This window comes from Staurois parvus, unplaced genomic scaffold, assembly GCF_062004578.1.
Source record: "Staurois parvus isolate SC_StPar_1 unplaced genomic scaffold, SC_StPar_1.0 ptg000425l, whole genome shotgun sequence".
NCBI classification, from domain to species: Eukaryota; Metazoa; Chordata; class Amphibia; order Anura; family Ranidae; genus Staurois; species Staurois parvus.
This window is the reverse complement of record NW_028318221.1, coordinates 3,635,080-3,658,244: the sequence shown is the minus strand read 5'-3', so window position 1 is coordinate 3,658,244 and position 23,165 is coordinate 3,635,080. Positions and strand designations below refer to the sequence as shown.

General features: G+C 39.8%; 1 protein-coding gene across 1 annotated transcript in view; it reads left to right on the top strand.

Moving 5' to 3' along the window:
- Positions 1-22,300, top strand: part of LOC149454522 (uncharacterized) — a 35,100-nt gene extending 12,800 nt beyond the window's left edge. Inside the window, exons 2-5 of the mRNA XM_089687445.1 lie at positions 5,432-5,625; positions 15,414-15,608; positions 21,506-21,588; positions 21,670-22,300. Of these exons, the coding sequence (XP_089543571.1) occupies positions 5,454-5,625; positions 15,414-15,608; positions 21,506-21,588; positions 21,670-21,708 (489 nt within the window). The 5' untranslated portion in view covers positions 5,432-5,453 and the 3' untranslated portion in view covers positions 21,709-22,300. The remainder of the gene's footprint in view (positions 1-5,431; positions 5,626-15,413; positions 15,609-21,505; positions 21,589-21,669) is intronic.
- Positions 22,301-23,165: the final 865 nt, after the last annotated feature.

Below are 23,165 nucleotides of genomic sequence, written 5' to 3'. Positions count from 1 at the left end.
AGACCCGGTAATCGGCATTCCTCGGAGGGGACATCTACACAGATCATCAGAGCACTGATGATCAGTGTACCCTGATGATCTTTGTAGCCCCAGCAGCGCCACCCATCAGTGTCCATCAGTGCCAGCTCTGCTCATCCATGCCACCTGTCAGTGCCACATCAATGCCACATATCAGTGCCCATCTGAGCTGCCTTTCAGTGTCACCTATCAGTGCTGCCTATCAGTGCTGCCTGTCAGTGCCATATATGAGTGCTGCTTTTCAGTGCCCATCAGTTATGCCTGTCAATGCCCATCAGTGCCACCTACCAGTGCCTCTTCATCAGTGCCACCTATCAGTGTCCATCAGTGCAGCCTATCAGTGCCCATCACTGCAGCCTCATTAGCGCACATCAGTGAAGGAGAAAAATCACTTATTTACAGAATTTTATAACAAAAACTAAGAAAGTATTTTTTTTTAATTTTCAGTGGTTTTTGGTTTAAAAAAAAAATAAAAAAAACCCAGAGCTGATTAAATACCACCAAAATAAAGCTCTGTCACAAAAAATGATAAACATTTCATATGGGTACAGTGTTGCATGACCGCGCAATTGTCATTCAAAGTGCAACAGCGCTGAAAGCTGGAAATTGGCATGGGCAGGAAGGGGGTATAAGTGCCCTGTAGGCTAGTGGTTAATGTCTATGAGACGCCATTTGGCATTGAAGCCACTAGAGGGCGTTTTTGCTTGAACGTCTATGAGACTCCATTTTGCATTGAATTCACTAAAGGGCGTTTTTGCATAAATGTCTATGTACGCCTTTTGGCATTGAAGTCTCTAGAGGGCTTTTTTGCTTTAATGTCTATGAGATGCCATTTTACTTTGAATTCACTAGAGGGCGTTTTGTCATGAATGTCTTTGAGAAGCCATTTGGCATTGAAGTGACTAGAGGGCGTTTTTGTATGAATGTGTATGAGAAGCCATTTGGCATTGAAGTTACTGGAGGGCGTTTTTGAATTAATGTGTATGAGACATGACAAGTAAGTCTATGAGACGCCATATTGCATTGAAGTCACTAGAGAGCATTTTTAAATGAATGTCTATGAGAAGGCATTTTGCATTGAAGTCACTAAAGGGCGATGTTGCGTGAATGTCTGAGACGCCATTTCGCATTGAATTCACTAGAGGGCGTTTTTGCATGAATGTCTATGTATGCCATTTGGCATTTTAGTCACTAGAGGGCGTTTTTGCATGAATGTCTATGAGACGCCATTTTGCATTGACGTCACTAGAGGGCTTTTTTTGCGTGAATGTCCTTGAGATGCCATATTGCATTGAAGTCACTAGAGGGCGATGTTGCGTGAATGTCTATGAGAGGTCATTTTGCATTGAATTCACTAAAGGGCATTTTTGCATAAATGCTAATGAGACGCCATATTGCATTGAAGTCACTAGAGGATGTTTTTGCATGAATGTGTATGAGACGTAGCAAGTAAGTCTATGAAACGCCATATTGCATTAAAGTCACTAGAGGATGTTTTTGCATGAATGTGTATGAGACGTAGCAAGTAAGTCTATGAAACGCCATATTGCATTGAAGTCACTAGAGGGTGTTTTTGCATGAATGTCTATGATAAGCCATTTTGCATTGAAGTCAGTAGAGGGTGTTTTTGCATGAATGTCTTTGAGATGCCATTTTGCATTGAATTCACTAAAGGCCATTTTTGCATAAATGCCTATGAGAAGGCATTTTGCATTGAAGTTACTAGAGGGCGTTTTTGCTTTAATGTCTATGAGATGCCATATTGCATTGAAGTCAATAGACGGCGTTTGTCACGTACTCGCTAACGGTAGCTCTATGGATCCACAGTCTGGGATTCCCCAGGGTGCAGAGTCTAAGCCCCAGTCTGCTTGTTCACCAGTGCCCCTAATGGTGGGGATGGACTTGGAGCAAGCTGAGACCAGGTCGTGGCCCCCGGGTACACCCACTGATAGTAGAGAGGACCGTCAGCAGGACGTAGCTGGATAAGAGCCTGATGTGAAGAGGCAGGGCAGATTTGAGCGGTAAACGGATGGATCCGTGCAGGATGGATGGATGCGAACACACCGTGAAGCAAGTAGCGGAGTCAGACAGGCCGGGTCAGTAACTGTGGAAGCAGAATGGAACAGAGCAGCAGGCAGAGGATAGTCGGGTCACAGGCCAAGTTCAGCAACAGGAGGCCAGACTATCAGGAGCAGGCAGAAGAGTGGTCAAAGGCAAGCCAGGGGTCAGGGCAGGAGACGGTCAGCAGTAATCAGGATCAGGCTGGGTTCGGCAACAAGGTACACTCACAGGATCAGAACACAAGCAGAGGATCAAGACCATACGGCAACTTGGACATTGCAATGGCCAGTTTAAATAGCCCGCCCGGCGCCGACAGGCGCACCTGGGTCCTAGTGCCCGCCTGCCTGTATGTCTTGTTGGGATCCTACGCATGTGCAGATTCGTGCGCGATCTTCTTGTTCCCTGACAGCGTTTTGGCATGAATGTCTATGAGAAGCCATTTGGCATTGAAGTCACTTATGGACTTTTTGCATGAATGTGTATGAGATGCCATATTGCACTGAAGTCACTAGAGGGCATTTTTGCATGAATGTCTATGAGACACCATTTTGCATTTAAGTCACTAGAGGGCGTTTTTGCATGAATGTCTATGAGACACCATTTTGCATTTAAGTCACTAGAGGGAGTTTTTGCGTGAATGTCTTTGAGATGCCATTTTGCATTTAATTCACTAGAGGGCGTTTTTGCATGAATGTCTTTGAGAAGCCATTTGGCATTCAATTCACTAAAGGGCGTTTTTGCATAAATGCCTATGAGACGCCATTTTGCATTGAAGTCATTAGAGGGCATTTTTGCATAAATGTTTATGAGACGTAACAAGTAAGTCTATGAGACACCATATTGCATTGAAGTCTCTAGAGGGCGTATTTGCATAAATGTCTATGAGAAGCCATTTTGCTTTGAAGACACTAGAGGGCATTTTTGCATGAATGTGTATGAGATGCCATTTTGCATTGAAGTCACTAGAGGGCGTTTTTACATGAATGTCTATGAGACACCATTTTGCATTGAATTCACTAGAGGGCGATGTTGTGTGAATGTCTATGAGACCCCATTTTGCATTGAATTCACTACAGGGCGTTTTTGCATGAATGTCTTTGAGAAGCCATTTTGCTTTGAAGTCACTAGAGAGCTTTTTGCATGAATGTCTTTGAGAAGCCATTTGGCATTGAAGTTACTGGAGGGCGTTTTTGAATTAATGTGTATGAGACATGACAAGTAAGTCTATGAGACGCCATATTGCATTGAAGTCACTAGAGAGCATTTTTAAATGAATGTCTATGAGAAGGCATTTTGTATTGAAGTCACTAGAGGGCGATGTGGCATGAATGTCCATAAGACGCCATTTGGCATTGAAGTCACTAGAGGGCGTTTTTGCATGAATGTCCATAAGACGCCATTTGGCATTGAAGCCACTAGAGGGCGTTTTTGCATGAATGTGTATAATATGCGACATGAAAGTCTGAGATCCCATTTGGCTTTGAATTCACTAAATGGCGTTTTTGCATAAATGCCTATGAGATGCCATTTTGCATTGAAGTCATTAGAGGGCTTTTTTGCTTAAAGTCTGCAAGTCTCAACTTTTGCTTAAAGTCAACAAGTCTCAACTTGTTGAGTCTGTATGAGACTCAACAAGTAAGTTTATGAGACCCCATTTGGCATTGAGGTCACTAGACGGCGTTATTGCATGAGTTTCTGAGAAGCCATTTTGCATTGAATGCACTAGAGGACGATTTTGCGTGAATGTCTGAGACGCCATTTTGCATTGAAATCACTAGGGGGCGTTTTTGTGTGAATGTCTATGAGACGCCATTTTGCATTAAATGCTCTAGAGGGCGATTATGCATGAATATCTATGAGACGCCATTTGGCATTGAAGTCACTAGAGGGCATTTTTGCATGAATGTGTATGAGACGTAACAAGTAAGTCTATGTGACGCCATATTGCATTGAAGTCACTAGAGGGCATTTTTGCATGAATGTCTGTGAGACGCCATTTTGCATCAAAGTCACTAGAGGGCGGTTTTTCATGAATATTTATGAGACGCCATTTGGCATTGAAGTCACTAGAGGGCGTTTCTGCATTAATCTCTGAGACGCCAGTTTGCTTTGATGTCACTAGAGGGCGTTTTTGCATGAATGTGTATGAGACGCGACTTTGCAAGAAAGTCTATGAAACGCCATTTTGCATTGAATTCATTAGAGGGCGTTTTTGTATGAATGTCTATGAGATGCCATTTTGCATTGACGTCACTAGAGGGTAATTTTGCGTGAATGTCTATGAGAAGCCATTTGGCACTGAATTCACTAGAGGGTGTTTTTGCATGAATGTCTATGAGACGCCACTTGGCATTGAAGTCCCTAGTGGGCTTTTTTGCATAAATGTCTATGAGACGCCATTTGGCTTTGAAGTCCCTAGAGGGCGATTTTGCGTGAATGTCTATGAAATGCCATTTGGCAATGAAGTCACTAGAGAGTGTTTTTGCGTGAATGTCTGAGACGCCATTTTGCATTTATTTCACTAGAGGGCGATTTTTGCATGAATGTCTATGAGATGCCATTTGGCATTGATGTCACTAGAGGGCATTTTTGCGTAATTTTCTGAGACGCCATTTTGCATTGATGTAACTAGAGGGTGGTTTTGCATGAATGTCTTTGAGACGCCATTTGGCATTGTAGTCAGTAGAGGGCATTTTTGCATGAATGTCTATGAGACGCCATTTTGCACTGAAGTCACTAGAGGGCAACTTTGCATAAATATCTATGAGACACGTTAACGTTGTCTATGAGACGCATTAACGTTTGAGACCTGATTTTGAATGAATGTCTATGAGACACCATTTTGCACTGAAGTCACTAGAGGGCGTTTTTGCATGAATGTCTATGAGACGCGTCTTTGCATGAAAGTCTACGAGATGCAATTTTGCATTGAATTCACTAGAGGGTGACTTGTCTATGAGACTATGCATGTATCTGCACCTTTATTATCTGCAAAATGTAGATAACACTATTTTCACCCGATATGTTTAGGCCACTGATATAACGGTGCATCCCTACTTTTTATACGTGAAAAATTTAAAGTCCTGATATGACTTGAACGTCCTCATAATATCTGTAAATATAAGCTGATATTCCAAGTCTTGTCAGTCACGGGTAATTAAAACAGTATGATACCAAAATAAAAAAATCCGGGTGACTGTAGATTGTTTTTAAGGGTTATGTTTCAGTAGCATTTTTTTCTGACAACAATTATGAGTTATGTAATTTTTTTCTTTGTGTTGTATTACACTTGTAAAGCATTGTACACTGTTTATACTTACTTTACATGTTATTTTCTTTTTTTTGGTAACAGTTTTTGAAATCAGTCTCCAGAGATGGAATGTGACAATCCATTCACATTTGGTTTATGTAACGGCAGTCTCTCTGCATGGAATGGTGAACAACATTCTAATGGAATAGCCCACAAAAGGAAAAGGAATGAAAATGGCTATTTAGGTGATAAGAGTGGCGAGAACGATGACTATAAAGCTCCACCTAGGTTAAGAGGTAGGTCAGAAATTATCCTAATTTATTTTGTAGTATTCACATTCAGCCTTTCACATTCCTTCAGCACACAGCTTTAGGATCCCATGCAGTCCTGCCTTTCTACCTCTAGATTTTGGCACCATCTTGGGTCTATTCTTGGTAACTAAAATATACTTTAGAAAAGATACATATGCAGCACTCTGCATATGCTGCTCTCTCAAATGTTTTAACCTCTGTTTGGGCTTAATTGTAGAAGTAAGCCCAATAGGGGGTGAAACACTTTGTAGGGAGATGCCTAAACAGGTGTACTGACTTTTTTAGAAAAAGGAACTAGTAAATGGAGGAAAAAGGAATATCGCATATATATCTTTTCTGTTGTATTTCATAATTCTATGCTAGCCTTTTTTTATTAGGTTAAAAATGTTTTTTTTTTTAATTGCAATAAAAAAAATTTTAAATTACAATAATCATTTTAAGTAGAATACCATGATGCCCAAAACTGCGCAAATATTGGTAGTCCGTCCTAAACACAATTATTCTGGCTTACCAGACTAATCTTACTCTGGACCCCAAGTGCTGTATTTGGGGCATAATCGATGATATGATGACTGATTAGTTTATTAGGGAGGTGGTATCTAGAGAACTGTTTTGGGCTCACAAACTATTGTTGCTACATTGGAAAAGTATTTCCCCTCCTACCCTTATAGAATGGGTGGAGCATGTGGGCATAGGGGCTGCATGGTTAAATTTGACAGGGTTTGGGGTGGCTGGCTGAAAATTCCTGGCCTTGCCCGACTGACCTTGTTATGGATAGATGATTGATATTCTTATACGTCTAACTCGCCATGGGAATTCTTTTTTTCTATATTGCCAAAAGTATTGGGATGCCTGCCTATACACGCAGATGAACTTTAATGGCATCCCAGTCTTAATCCATAGGGTTCAATATTGAGTTGGCCCACCCTTTGCAGCTATAACAGCTTCAACTCTTCTGGGAAGGCTTTCACAAGGTTTAGGGGTTTAGGAGTGTGTCTATGGGAATGTTTGACCATTCCTACAGAAGCGCATTTGTGAGGTCAGGTACTGATGTCGCACGAGAAGGCCTGGTTCGCAGTCTCCGCTCTAAATTTAGTAGCAAGGAAATGTCACGGATGGACTTATTGCACAGGTGGCAACCTATCACGGTACCACGCTTGAATTCACTGTGCTCTGAGAGCGACCCATTATTTCACAAATGTTTGTAGAAGCAGTCTGCATGCTCAGGTGCTTGATTTTATACACCTGTGGCCATGGAGGTGATTGGACACCTGAATCCAATGATTTGGAGGGGGTGTCTCAATACTTTGGCAATATAGTGTATACTGTGTGTGTGCAATGCAATATGTCACATTTGTGTCCTGGCGCAGTTTCAATACCATATTACATGCATGCTCTAGAATGCATGGTTTATTTTTGTAACCTTTACAATTGTTCCATCAGACCTTTTTCTTACAAAAAAGGTACCATGTATCTTTTTAATGAATTGGAACTGGAAGGCTCCCAAAACGTCTCACATGTGGTATCCCCATACTCACTAGAAGTAGCAGAATGTATTTTGGGGTGTAATTCCACTTATACCCATTGCTTGCGCGAGAAATAAATCATTTAAATGACAACTTTGTGTAAAAAAAAAAATGTATGTCATTCCAGAAACTTGTGGAAAAAAAATAAATCTTCCATGGACTCGATATGCCTCTCAGCAGATAGCTTAGGGTGTCTACTTTCCGAAAAGGGGTCATTTGGGGGTGTTTGCACTGTCCTGGTATTTTAGCACCTCAAGAAATGTGATAAGCAGTCAGAAAGTAAAAGCTGTGTAAATTCCATTTTCTATACCATAGTTTGTAGATATTATAACTTTCACATAAACCAATTAATATGCAGTTACTGGGATTTCTTTTACAAAGACATGCATTTTTTTCAACATTTTTGGTCTTTTTTTGTTCATAGCGCAAAAAAAAAAAACCAAGGTGATCAAATACCACCAAAAGAAAGCTCTATTTTTTTTAACCAAAAACATGTAGCAGAATACATTTTGGCCTAAATTTATAACGAAATTTTAGTTTTTTTGCATATTTTTTATGACCAAAATGAGAAAATATTGTTTTCTTCAAAACTTTTTTTGTTTATAGTGCCAAAAATAAAAGCGCACAGGTGATCAAATACCATTAAAGAAAGCTCTATTTGTGTGAAAAAAGGACATCAATTTCATTTCTGTACCGTATTGCATGACCGTGCAATTGTCCATTAAACTAGTGCAGCACTGTATAGCAAAAAATGGCGTAAATTGCAGTATCTATACCATAGTTTGTAGACGCTATAACTTTCACACAAAGCAATCAATATACACTTATTAGGATTTTTTTTTACCAAAAAACATGTAGCAGAATACATTTTGACCTAAATTTATAACTAACTTTGAGTTTACTATATTTTTTTTATAGCTGAAAGTAAAAAAATATTGTTTTTCTTCAAAATTTTCTTTTGTTTATAGCGCGAAAAATAAAAAGCGCACAGGTGATCAAATACCACCAAAAGAAAGCTCTATTTGTGTGAAAAAAGGACGTAAATTTCGTTTGGGTACAGCATTGCATGACTGCGCAGTTATCAATTGAATTAATGACCAGGACTCTTTTTGCTACTCGGCGCTGCACTAAGAGGGGTAAATCCTCTAGAGGGAAAGTGGTTGAAAGGGAAGATTTGTATTGGAATTGTATTTATAGCCAACATTTTTTTTATTTGGGTATTTAAAAGCACTGTTAGGAAATTAAAGGAAATCTCCTGTCTCAGAAACACACAAGGAAGTGAAAGGTAAAGGTGAGAATAAAAGTAAAATTAAATTTGTCATCTTAGGCTCATCTTAAGTTCACAGTAGCCTGTGAAGGTGAGTGAAGAGCAGGCTCCAACAAGGAGCAATGTGTTGCGTGTTTTAGGATATTACGCTGCTTGTTTTTAATTTTACTTTTTTTTTTTCAACTAAATTTGAAGTGTCATATAGTGATACTTCATTCTTGTCACTGCACAGCTGGATGGTGCTTTACGCTGCTATGCAATGCATTGTGAAGTTCCACTTTAAACAGTTTAAACTTTTTTGTTTATAAGAAAGTTTGGTATGTGTTTCTTCCACATATCTCTGAGCCTATCTTTACATGAAGCACACTTCTTTTTAAGAGACTGGAACCTGTCAGGGGCTTTGGTCTGTAACAGCAAGAAAAACAACATACAAGTCAAAAGAATAAAGACACTACTAGAGCCAAACCACAGTTCACCACTGCAAACCCCTCCAAAGCTAAAGGAAAGGTGCAAAGACACATTCACATTCTAGTACTCGGGCAGGCCTTGCTGGTACTAGAGGCGTTCATTGCTGACACTGCTGACGTTCCTTCACCTCCCTCCATCAGTGGAAGAAACATGGTTTTCGCTGACTCAAAACATACTCCAGCATCAATTATTTCTTTATTTCTCATAGGGATCTTTTATTAATTAGAGAGCCATCTTTCATAAATATTCTCTCAGACCAGGCCCCTATCAGTCTATTTTTTGCCCACTTTAAACCCCTATTAACAGGGTTATACTGCTCAATTCATTCTTTTGTTGTCCAGAATGTAGGAAACTGAGGTGAAGCATAAACCGTCACAAGCACACCTAGTCATTCGTGAACTCCATTCTCTTTGTACAACCTAAACTCCCTGCTATTTACTAGACCACAGGTCTCCAAACTGCGCCGCCAGATGTGGCCCTTTTACTTGCCTTTATCCGGCCCTTGGGACACTATTCCTTCCGCTGATATGAGGCAATATTCCTTCCACTCACACCAAAGATGGGGCACTATTCCTCCCACTGACGCAAGAGATTAGGAATTAATTCTCCCACTGACACCGATGATAGTGTACTATTCTTCATCACTCACACCAAAGGTTTAATTTTTTTACTCCCACTGACTGCCAAGCCTATGGTAATGTTTACTCCCAGCAATGCCAGGGCATTTTCTACTCCCACTGGCTACAGTCCAGCCCCCTTAAAGTGTGAAGGGTAGGGCCTTCTTTGAATTGTGTAACATCCCAGTAAACTGCTAACTAGAGCCCTTCGGGCTTATACCTCTGATCCTACTTAATTAACATTCTTTCACCCAGTGGTACCAAACTTACTAAATACTAATCAGACATAGTAGAATTTTCTAATTTCTAGTCATATAACCTTCTCTCAACTGTCCAGATTCTCTATTGGCCCCTGACTGTTTGAAAAAAATTTTTACAAACCCTGACATCCCTTATATCTGTCCGGAAGACAGAGAAAGTCTAGAGACCCATATTTCTGAGGAAGAATTCCAATTTTCAGGCTTGCCCTATCTTCATCCAATCCAGGAAAGCCACTGACCTAGACTGTTTCTTACTGATACTTACTACAAGCTTTCAACTCTATCTTACAAGATTACCGTATACTAACTGACATCAAGAGCCCTAGCTAATTGTCTTCCCTTTATTACTAAATTTGATACCACCACTTGTACATTCTACAGGTATGGAGAAAGCATTCAACAAGGTAGAATGATGATTTCTAGAACTCACTCTACAGCATATTGGTATGGGGTTATCATGATATAGATCACGGCTCTGTACTCTGACTCAGTGGCAGCAGTATGAGTTACACTGGAACCATTTCTCTGTTCTATATGTAGCATTACTAAAAACAAGACACCACAAGATTGTGGCATATGACAATTACCTGTTCCAATATCCTTCAGGATGATATAAAAGCCTTTGTAACTTAGTCCCTAAATAATAGGATTATTTGGAATTTGTTTCCCCACACCACTCTGCCCTTTCAGAAATTCAAGCTCACTTTCCATTTAGGTGGGCCCAAAACAAAATTAAGTGCCTGGGCACCATTCTAATGTTTAATTTAATTCTACCATTTTGCCAATTTTGTCTCCTTATTACCAAAATTAAAGCGGACCTAACCATTTGGAGAAAATTAACCCTGAATTGGTTTGGCAGTTGCGATGCTCCAAAAGTTACTTTATTTCCACATATTTAATATCTTCAAGCACTCCTTGTTAAATTCCCTTCTTTTTTTCCACACAAATCTGCATCAAGTTTACAGGGGTGGCCTGCCACAACTACACTCTCAACTTACCTGGTCTAAACTAGGTATGACTGTCCTGATGTTTAGAAAATTATTCTTTCCCACTTTACCCTTCACCCATGACTATGATCTTGGGGGACCCCATCTTTGCTATGTTATAACTCAGGGGTGTCCAAGCTTTTGACTTTCCTGGGCCACATTGGATGAAGAGGAATTGTTTTGAGCCACACAAAAAATACACTAACAATAATAATAGTTGATGAACAGAAAAAGTCAAGCAGGTCACAAGTTAACGATCATTGATATAGATAATATACCTATCTCAGTAATTAAAATTTTTTTTTATTGTAAATGTAAAAGAGGGCAACATAAAACTAGTATGATATTTGACACTGTTCTTGATAAACTAACGCAAATATATCCAGATTAGATGGATATAGTAGCAATTCTCAATTAATTCTCAAGGTGCTCATCAGATATTTTGGTTCTAATTTTGCCCTTCATGCACTTCATCCTTGAAAATTAGTTTCTCACAGGTATAGATGCTGCTGAAAACTGATGACATGAATAAGGCGTGATTGTGAAGAATGGGATATTGTTTTTTGGGAAGATAAAACTTATAAAAGTCCAGTAAAGAGACTGTCAAATTTTTCTATGGTTGCATGTGTTCACTAAGTGTAAAAAAAAAAATCAATATTTTTAAGTTTGTGGGTCGCAGGTTGGATACCCCTGTTTTAACACGTGAAAAGTTCAGGGCCATGGACTTTCTAAAAATTCAGGTTGGCTCTCCCAGGCCTAATGGTACAAGTCCAGTGAGACACACCTTACCTCTCTAATACAAGGAACTTATAGCTCCCCTGAATGACTTTACCCCCTGTACATAAAAAAAATGTGAATTCACCCTCTCAATGATATTTACACCCATGCAGCCAAAACAATTGCTGAAATTTACACATAAATTGCATTAATTGCAAAAATTGCAGGCTATTTAAGGTTACCAAACTCCACACTATAGAGGAAATGATGGCAGATGATATTTCTAAGAATAAACACATTTGTAAAAAAGTTGGCTCTAATGGACCATGTTTACTTACTCTGAGTATCGCGTTCTAATGCATGATTCTCAAATACCAGAAATCTCATTGTTGATCCTCGGATGAATTGCTACATTTTTCCCCCACAGGTCTTTACAGTCACATATGTCCATTCTATCTCTACACTATACCCTTCCCCACCCCGCCACCCACACCCTTTTTTTTCTTTTTTTGAGCTTCTCTTTTTTGATTTTCCTATTTTACTTTTTTTTTATACCTTTACCAGTTTTATGTCCAGTTGGTCAGGTCTTCTAAGTACAATACAAACCAAAGAATATGACTGCGAGTCCAGGTACTCTGTGATTAGGCTACAAATGTATTTTAACAACCAGGATTGATCTTTTATTGAACAAAGAAGTGGTACAAAAAAGGTAACCGATATCAAAATAAGGTACAGCAACAATATTTTGCACAGCATAAAGCATAAGGTACATAGCAGACAGGTTACAATGCACAGCAAACCAATAGAACATTACAAATATAATAGGGGGGGGGACAAGAAGGAGAAGAAGAAACCCCCCGAGGGTAGCCTATGAATTCCAAGGGTATAGTCCCATCCTAATTGAGAAGGAAGCACTCAGCATTCCACCCACAGCTGCCAAATGGTTTCATATTTCCTAGGACAGTTCCTATAATTGTTGTTCTGGATCAACTGTGGGTACAGGATAACTTTTTTTTTTTTTTCTTCATGATTGAACTGGATGGACTTTTGTCTTTTTTTCAGCCAGAATAACTATGTCAATTTGTACAGCGGTAAAACCACATTTATCAGAGTCCCAAGAGGATAATGAGGGGGGGGGGGGGGAGGATTTTTGTAGTTTGTTATAAAATTTTGTAAATAAGTGATTTTTCTCCTTCACTGATGTGCGCTAATGAGGCTGCAGTGATGGGCACTGATAGGCTGCACTAATGGGCACTGATAGGCGGCACTGATGAGGAGGCACTGCTAGGTGGCACTGATGAGCATTGACAGGCATCACTGATGGGCACTGAAAGGCAGCACTCATATATGGCACTGACTGGCACCGATATGTGGTACTGAAAGGCAGCTCAGATGGGCACTGATCTGTGGCATTGATGTGTACTGGTAGGCACTGATAATGTGATACTGATGGGCACTGGCAGGTGGCATTGACAGGTGGCACTGATGGGGCTACACTGATCATCAGGGCACATGTCCCCTCTGAGTAATGCCAAGAGGGGAGGAGACGAATGCCAATAACCGGCATTTCCTTATTTACACGCCATGAGCTGTGATTGGACACATGACAGAGCCAACGTGATCGGCTCTTTCCGTTGATTGGTGATCCGCTGTGTTCCAGGGGGCGTGCACGTGTGGTTACAGTGGGAGGACATCATTTGACATCCTCCAAGAACGAGAGAACCACCGTGCTCCCGTATTTTCCTTATATGGCGGGCAAGAGGCGGTTAAAAATTATGATTTAAATCAAGCCTTTTCACTAGTGATTTAAATCTTGATTTATATCAAATCCACCCTGATTTGGTGTACTTAGGTCTTTGCTCATCATCCTGTATGCCCAGAAGTGCTAATTCAGGAGTGCACAGGAGGGACAGTTGCAGACAAGTATTTACAAGGTTGAGGACCTCCCTCCAGAACTGTGCCACCCTAGGGCATGACCAAAACATATGAAATTATGTACCTAGTGCCATGTGGCACCTAGTACAGGCAGAGGACCTCTCTGCATAGATTCTGTGCAACCTCTGCGGTGTTTAGTACACTCTGTGGAGAAATTTCAATTGGATTAATTTCTCTAGCAGATATGACAAACCTGCAGCTGTCCTCCCAAGACTCCCTATCCAGGACTAGAATATCCACCCACCACTGCTCCTACAATCTGCCTATCTTAGGAGACCCCAGGTTACAACTTTCCCTGTTACTATTCATCATTCAGATGTTTGAGTGTGATCTATGCTGAATTGTGATCTTACATGGGTTGAAGTTTTCAATGTTCATGAGACATTTACAAGCGGTTTGCAGATGTCTTTCCATGTTGTTGTGCATATTGACTTGCCTACTGTCCTATGACTGTCCTTTTTTTTTTAATGAAAATAAAGAAGTAAAAAAAAAAATCCCAATTGCAAATACATCTCAGGAATAGGGATATACAATTTACTCCATTCTACACAAGTATAACAATCACACCCCAGAGGTCTTTTGTTATTGTGAGAAAAGCCCTAAAGCAATGTTGTACATTTTATGGGAAATTTATCGATAGATATTTTGGTCTACAGTCAAGGATACCCTGCTAGCCACTCTTTTGGAGATGATCTAGCTGCTTATAGTCTCCCTCAACGTTCTTCCAATCTCTACTTATAAAAGCTCTATCACAATACATCTGCTTAAAGCAGAGCTCCACCCAAAAGGTGAATTTCCGCTTTAATTCCTTGTCCCCCGCTCCCCATTAAGGATTGGCACCTTTGGGGAGCAGGTACCCTAATTTGACAGGTACTCGCTCCCACTTCCGCTGCGATCTCCTAAGGTGATCGGAAGCTAAAGTTGTCCTCCCTCCCCGTAGTCTTCTGGGACACGTGACAGGTCCCAAAAAACTACGGGGCCATTCACAAAGTGCAGCGCTTCTCACTCATGCGCAGTGGGCACCCGGCTGTGAAGCCGCACGCTGTCACAGCCGGGTGCCCACACTGAAGATGCCGGCGTCAGGGAGAAAAGACAGCAATTGAAACCAGTGGTGTTGACACCGCTGAACTGAGGGACAGGTAAGTGACTATTTTAAAAGTCAGCAGCTACAGCTTTTTTTTTTTCAGCTGGAACTCCGCTTTAATGCAGCAAAGATCTGTAGGCCCACTCTATGGGAAAAAACTCCTGTAACTTTATGGCTGGAGAAAGTGCAGAAGATTATGAAAATGGAAGACCTGAATGCCTCCCTTTTTAAACTCTAAGGCCAAATTCAGGTCCACACATTCCTTCTGTTTACATTTCACTACCTTGGCCCATTACAAGGTTCTCTGCTCCCCATTGTAACTGGCTCTTTTTGCATCATACAGACGTGAACTAGCCATTTTAAAGGACCACTGGGCTGTTACTCTCCTAATACCTTAACCTGGATGTTTCCCCTACCCCCCAACTATTTTAGATTCTTTCTTTCTTTTGACACCTCCCCCTGGTAACCTCCCCCTGGTTTTCCCTAAGCTCCCTTATCTACTTACCTTATCAGAACATCCTGACTCTCCTCTTGGATGCTCAAATACCCAAAATGCAAATGTCATCTACGACATTCACTGTTATGTCTCTGTTTTGTGGTATCTGTTTTACATCATTCACAACCCTTTTATTTAACATGATATCTTTGTTTGTTAAAAATTATGAATCATGTGTATCGTTTTGATGTGCAGAAAGAGATTTTTTACAATACCTTAAGGAGTTGTGTGCCATGTTTTTACCCTGTGTTTGCAATTTCTTAGCATATTTATATATCTCTTCCAAACTTTTTAATAAAGGAATACTGTGTGTGAATGTGAAAATAAAAGTCTTGTATTCTTGTCTTTAGGGAGATCAGTCACCTTTTGAAAGGTAGACTGTATTTACTTTGCATTAATTTTCTTTTTAACTTTCAGGACATTGTTTTGTACAGCTGCATGCCCACAAAGGAATCTTCCATTCTGAAAAGTGGAAGCCGAATGGCAGCACCCTATATCATCCACTTTCATCACATCTTTTAGTAAACTTTGAAAAATATGATCAGATCAGCTTTGATGAAGGATTGTTTTTTATTGGAGATGAAACAGGAGGATGTTTGCAAAAAGAAGAAGGTAAGGTTGCTGGAATGGTGACCGCTGACATGAAAATAGTTACCTTTATTTTCTTGTTTGCTTTTAAAAGTATTCTAGCTCCTTTTTCTTCCCTAAGTAACAATCACTTGCTTTGTCAAGGACCGGCCTACACCTGTCTTCCATACATACTGTTTGCAATGGTTATGTTTGCTTCTGATGTACAGTCAGGTCCATAAATATTGGGACATCAACACAATTCTAAAATTTTTGGCTCTATACACCACCACAATGGATTTGAAATGAAATGAACGAGATGTGCTTTAACTGCAGACTGTCAGCTTTAATTTGAGGGTATTTACATCCAAATCAGGTGAACGGTGTAGGAATTACAACAGTTTGCATATGTGCCTCCCACTTGTTAAGGGACCAATAGTAATGGGACAATTGGCTTCTCAGCTGTTCCATGGCCAGGTGTGTGTTATTCCCTCATTATCCCAATTACAATGAGCAGATAAAAGGTCCAGAGTTCATTTCAAGTGTGCTATATGCATTTGGAATCTGTTGCTGTCAACTCTCAAGATGAGATCCAAAGAGCTGTCATTATCAGTGAAGCAAGCCATCATTAGGTTGAAACAAAACAAACCCATCAGAGAGATAGCAAAAGCATTAGGCGTGGCCAAAACAACTGTTTGGAACATTCTTAAAAAGAAGGAACGCATCGGTGAGCTCAGCAACACCAAAAGACCCGAAAGATCACGGAAAACAACTGTGGTGGATGACCAAAGAATTCTTTCCCTGGTGAAGAAAACACCCTTCACAACAGTTGGCCAGATCAATAACACTCTCCAGGAGGTAGGTGTATGTGTGTCAAAGTCAACAATCAAGAGAAGACTTCACCAGAGTGAATACAGAGGGTTCACCACAAGATGTAAACCATTGGTGAGCCTCAAAAACAGGAAGGCCAGATTAGAGTTTGCCAAATGACATCTAAAAAAGCCTTCACAGTTCTGGAACAACATGCTATGGACAGATGAGACCAAGATCAACTTGTACCAGAGTGATGGGAAGAGAAGAGTATGGAGAAGGAAAGGAACTGCTCATGATCCTAAGCATACCACCTCATCAGTGAAGCGTGGTGGTAGTGTCATGACGTGGGCATGTATGGCTGCCAATGGAACTGGTTCTCCTTGTATTTTTGATGATGTGACTGCTGACAAAAGCAGCAGGATGAATTCTGAAGTGTTTCGGGCAATATTATCTGCTCATATTCAGCCAAATGCTTCAGAACTCATTGGATGCCGCTTCACAGTGCAGATGGACAATGACCCAAAGCATACTGCAAAAGCAACCAAAGTTTTTTAAGGGAAAGAAGTGGAATATTATGCAATGGCCAAGTCAATCACCTGACCTGAATCTGATTGAGCATGCATTTCACTTGCTGAAGACAAAACTGAAGGGAAAATGCCCCAAGAACAAGCAGGAACTGAAGACAGTTGCAGTAGAGGCCTGGCAGAGTATCACCAGGGATGAAACCCAGCATCTGGTGATGTCTATGCGTTCCAGACTTCAGGCTGTAATTGACTGCAAAGGATTTGCAACCAAGTATTAAAAAGTGAAAGTTTGATTTATGATTATTATTCCCTTTACTTTTGGTCCCTTAACAAGTGGGAGGCACATATGCAAACTGTTGTAATTCCTACACGGTTCACCTGATTTGGATGTAAATACCCTCAAATTAAAGCTGACAGTCTGCAGTTAAAGCTCATCTTGTTCGTTTCATTTCAAATCCATTGTGGTGGTGTATAGAGCCATAAATGTTAGAATTGTGTTGATGTCCCAATATTTATGGACCTGACTGTATGCTTTTCTGCAGTGAAACACTTTTCAGAGGCGTTTGACAGGTGGTGAGGGGGCAATATATCTCCTCCTCATTCCCTGTTTTAATCCTGTACATTTTACACCACTGGGTGCATCACATGCAGTTGCAGGGCAGTTTAGGCATGGCCCCATTCATGCGAATAGGTTGTCTTCAGCAGTGGTATTGCCCACCAAATGTGATGGGAGGATATAGTTTTTGCTGCGGCATGTGTAACCCTAGTTCCTGCTGCTTTTGCATCATAAAAATGCAGCTCAGCCATCTGTTTTTGTGACCACCCTACCTCAAGTTACCAGCTTAGAGCTACAGAGGAGGTCTGGTACTAGAATTATTGTTCTTGTTCTGAAATTCGCAACACCTCACTTTTGTGGTGTGATCGGCGTTTACATATGCATGCAATGCGTTTGCATTTGGGAAGGGGGCGCTTTAATTTTTTTTATTCATTTTATCTAACCTTATGTCCTTCTTTTTTATAAATACTTTCTTTAATCCGGCCAAATACAGGGTGAATAATACATCTTACTACAATCCAATATTTAGTCCAACACTCCTTAAGTCAATAGACAATTACTGTCACCATAATTTGAAAAAAAACAAAAACGTGCAACAAACAAGAAAAAAAGAGAAAACATCAGATATGTAATCATGTATACACTAATTCGCCATGATATTAAGTTCCATACACTGTTGAGGTCAGTTTTTTAACAATAAACCAGTAGTTGTTAAAGAAAAAAAAAAGGGAGATGGGAGGAAGGGAGGCTGGAAAGTGGTGGAAAGAATGGGACAAATTGAGAGATGGGGTGGGGCAGGGAGGACCCAGCTCTACCCTCCAAAGATAACATCCTTTGTGGCTTTTGAGGCCTACTCATTGAGAGTCTAAATATACCTGCCAGGGCATCCGAATCTCACAGTGTTTCTTGGGTGGGTTCTTAATGAACGTTGTTAACTGTTCCATGTTGGATGTAAGATACCCTATTATGCCAATGTTCGAATGTAGGCGGAGTAATTTGTTTACACAGGGCCGGTATACATGCTTTTGCAGCATTTAGAAGATGTTTTAGGAGTGAATGTTTATAAAGTTTGATAGATAATCACGTATCATGCAAGAGATACAGTCATGGCCGAAATTGTTGGCACCCTTGATATTTTTCCTGAAAATCAAGTATTTCACACAAAAAAGGTATTGCATTAACACATGTTTTGCTATACACATGTTTATTCCCTTTGTATGTATTGGAACAAATATAAAACAGAGGCAGAAAAGCAAATATGACATAATGTCACACAAAACCCCAAAAATGGGCTGGACAAAAGTATTGGCACCCTTAACTTAATATTTGGTTGCACACCCTTTGGAAAACATAACTGAAATCAGTCGCTTCCTATAACCATCAATAAGCTTCTGACACCTCTCACCCGGAATTTTGGACCACTCTTCCTTTGCAAACAGCTCCAGGTCTCTCTTATTGGAAGGACACCTTTTCCCAACAGCAATTTTAAGATCTCTCCACAGGTGTTCAATGGGATTTAGATCTGGGCTCATTGCTGGCCACTTCAGAACTCTCCAGCGCTTCTTTGCCATCCATTTCTGAGTGCTTTTTGACGTATGTTTGGGGTCATTGTCCTGCTGGAAGACCCAGGATCTTGGACGCAAACCCAGCTTTCTGACACTGGGCCCTACAGTGCGACCCAAAATCCTTTGGTAATCCTCAGATTTCATGATGCCTTGCACACAGTCAAGGCACCCAGTGCCAGAGGCAGCAAAACAACCCCAAAACATCATTGAACCTCCACCATATTTTACCGTAGGTACTGTGTTTTGTTCTTTGTAGGCCTCATTCCGTTTTCGGTAAACAGTAGAATGATGTGCTTTACCGAAAAGCTCTATCTTGGTCTCATCTGTCCACAAGACGTTTTCCCAGAAGGCTTTTGGCTTACTCAAGTACATTTTGGCAAACTGTAGTCTTGCTTTTTTATGTCTCTGTGTCAGCAGTGGGGTCCTCCTGGGTCTCCTGCCATAGCGTTTCATTTCATTTAAATGTCGACGGATAGTTCGCGCTGACACTGATGCTCCCTGAGCCTGCAGGACAGCTTGAATGTCTTTGGAACATGTTTGGGGCTGCTTATCCACCATCCGGACTATTCTGCGTTGCAATCTTTCATCAATTTTCCTCATCCGTCCACGACCAGGGAGATTAGCTACAGTGCCATGGGTTGCAAACTTCTTGATAATGTTGCGCACTGTGGACAAAGGCAAATCTAGTTCTCTGGAGATGGACTTGTAACCTTGAGATTGTTGATATTTTGCCACAATTTTGGTTCTCAGGTCCTCAGACAGTTCTCGTCTCCTCTTTCTGTTGTCCATGCTTAGTGTGGCACAGACAGACACACAATGCAAAGGTTAAGTGAACGTCTCTCCTTTTTATCTGCTTTCAGGTGTGATTTCTATATTGCCCACACCTGTTACTTGCCCCAGGTGAGTTTACAGGAGCATCACATGCTTGTAACATTCTTATTTATCCGCAGTTGTGAAAGGGTGCCAATACTTTTGTCCAGCCCATTTTTGGAGGTTTGTGTGACATTATGTCGAATTTGCTTTCTTTCCTCCCTTTTTTTGTTTTGTCCCAATACACACAAAGGGAATAAACATGTGTATAGCAAAACATGTGTTAATGCAATACGTTTCGTGAGAAATACATGATTTCCTGGAGAAATATCAAGGGTGCCAACAATTTCGGCCATGACTGTATGTGGCTGGCAAGTGTGCAAGAGACCATTTAGTAGGATTTCTAATGGAAGATTTAACTTCTGACCAAATAATATTAATCATTGGACAGTCTTAAAGATGTGTAAAAGGGAAGCTTCTGCTTTTTGACAGCGCCAGCATAGGGGGTACACTTGAGAGTTGATCTTATGTAAAAGTTGTGGCTTTTTTTCCCACCTGTTGAGAATTTTATAACCATTTTCTTGTTATGTGTTTTCCAGCAAAGCTTTATTAGCAAAAAATAAAATTGTAGCTTTTTGGGTGGAGGAGAACGTAATATTCAAATCTTGTTCCCATTTTGTCAAGAAGCCTGGGTCCCGTTGATGGTCTCTGGCTATCAACAAGGAGTAGGATTGCGATAGGGCATGTCTAATTGGCACTGTTCTATCGCAAATCCTCTCAAATAATGCTAGAGACCAAACAATTTGATATTCTGGTGGAAGGGGTCTCAAGCAGGAACTTAATTGAAAACAAGGGAAAAAAAAATCCAAGTCTGAACCAAGCATGGTTTGTATGCCTGCAATGGATATAGGTTTATTTTCAAATGAAAGATGGCATTTTCAAAATATCCCTCTGGCATAGAGATTGTAGAACTGTAAATCAGTAGAACTATGTGATAATAAAAATGTGAATTGAGAATCAGCAGAAGCGGACTAGGATGAGGCGAAAGAGGTCTTGAAAATTGATTTAACAGTATAAACGTTGGTCCTAACAAGGGGGTGGGTTGTAATATGTCTGCTGATAGAGGAGGCAGGATACTCCCAGATAATGCCTTCCAAAAGGGCAGTAATTGCATCCTGTTCTAGTTCTAGCCATGTTTAGTCAGTCAGCAGCATAATATTTTAATAGGGTCTGGAAACCCAATGGCAGTGCTTGATTTGGGAAGAATTAAAGTTGCTCTTCTGATTCTGGCCCCCTTTTTCCTCCTTAGAGGTAATGCAGAAATTGGGCCCTTAGATTCTTCAGAAACCTCTGCAGTAAAGACACCAGTAGAGTTTGTAATAAAAAAAAAAAGGAGCAGTTATAGAATATTCATTTTCAGGACACTATTTCGTCCCAACCATGTAAGGGCTACTTAATTCCAGTTTCGTAGATCTGCTTTAACCTTTTTAGCCAAAGTGAAAAAATTCAATTAAAAACATGTTTTAAGTTAGCAGGAATCAGTGTGCCCAAATATTTAATATGTGAAGACCACTTAAAAGTAAATTGTCGTTGTAGTCTCTGTAGTTGTTGAAAGAATAACATAATATTATTAACTGTTTGTTTTCTTTAAACCCTTTTTTTTTTTCTTATTAGGCCATGTCATTCATTGTTGGAGATTTGATGACCAAGAGAAGACACTTTTCATCGCAATGTCATATTTGTTTACAAATTTTTGTGTAAGTAAAGAATTAATATATTTTTGTTAAAATTTTCCTATATAGAAAGCTTTTCTATTAAATTTAATATTTTTCTTGTAGGTATTTCAAGAAATTGTCAATCGGCTAAGTGATGCATGAAACCATTTGCCTTTTGCAGATAAATATTGCAGTACACAAGCTCAGTTTGATGCTTTCTAATCTAATGCCGCTGATGTATGCAGACAACAAGTTACACTTTTTACAGCAACAGTTGCAAAACTATGCATTATTATTTTTAAATATCACAATCTTTCGACCTTCTAGACAATCTTAATCAATAATAATCTTATCAGCATTGTTCATTTTTAAACGTTATTGATTAAGTGTTAAAGGTTTTGAAAATCCATTCCAAATTTAAAGTGAGATGACTAGGTACTGGATAAGTGTGAATACTCTGATTCATGCAAGTTGTAGGCATTTGGGGCTCATATAAGCTTGTACCAACAGCAAATTTCTTTGACTATATAAACCAACAGGGTTCAAACCTCTGCATTCTGAGACTGAAAAGAAACAAAGATCTTAACTGTTTACTATAGGCAATAAAAGATTGTTTGGTTGGCTTACTTTACTTCTTTGATTGTATGCTTGTATGTTCAGTGTTTTTTTTCTCCTTATGTTGTGACCACTTTCTTTTCTTTTGCCTATTGTCTTTTATTTGTATTTGTTTTTATTAAAAAAATAAGAATATAAACTGCTTGCATGTTTTTCAGTACTGGCTAAATAGATAAGAGCATAACTATACCTTCCCTGTACAGTAAAATACAAGCCACCAATGTTGTCACCTTATCAGTGGTTATTTGTCAGTCATTAATCTATAGATTAATTTGTATTATCTGTATTATCACAAGGGCCAGATAAAAGCAAGCAAAGGGCCGCAGTTTGGAGACCACTGCTCTAGGGTGTTTGATTTCAGAAAATCTATAATGTTTTGGGGGTTTATGCAGTCTTCAGCCTAAATAATTTTTTAAACATGTAGGAAAAAATGGCTCTGGCAGCAAAAAGGTTAAAGGGGCGTAAACGTACACTTAGCCTCAAACAATTTCATGAAAAATAAATGTGAGGTATCTCTGCAAATGTCACATTGAGAGCAATAATTCTAGCACTAGACCTTCTATGTAAATCTAAAGTGGTATCCAGTAAAGGCTTTTAAAGCATCGCCTGTGGATAATAAATTTATGTAATTTGTCACTGTTGCACAGGCGTGCACAATTTTAAAATGTGACATGTTTGTTATGTATTTACTCGGTGTAACATCTTTTATATTTTACCAAACAATTGGATATTATATTGTGTTTTTGTGCATTAAACTTCATTAACCACTTGCCCTCCTGAGGATTTACCCCCCTCCCTGACCAGGCCATTTTTTGCATTTTGGCGCTGATTACTTTACCTGACAATTGCGTGGTCATGCAATGCTGCACCCAAATGAAATTTATTTCCTTTTTTAACCTACAAATTTAGCTTTCTTTCAGTGGTATCTGATTGCCTGTGCAGTTTTTATTTTTTGTGCTATAAATAAAAAGAAGAGCGACAATTTTGAGAAAAAAAAAACAATA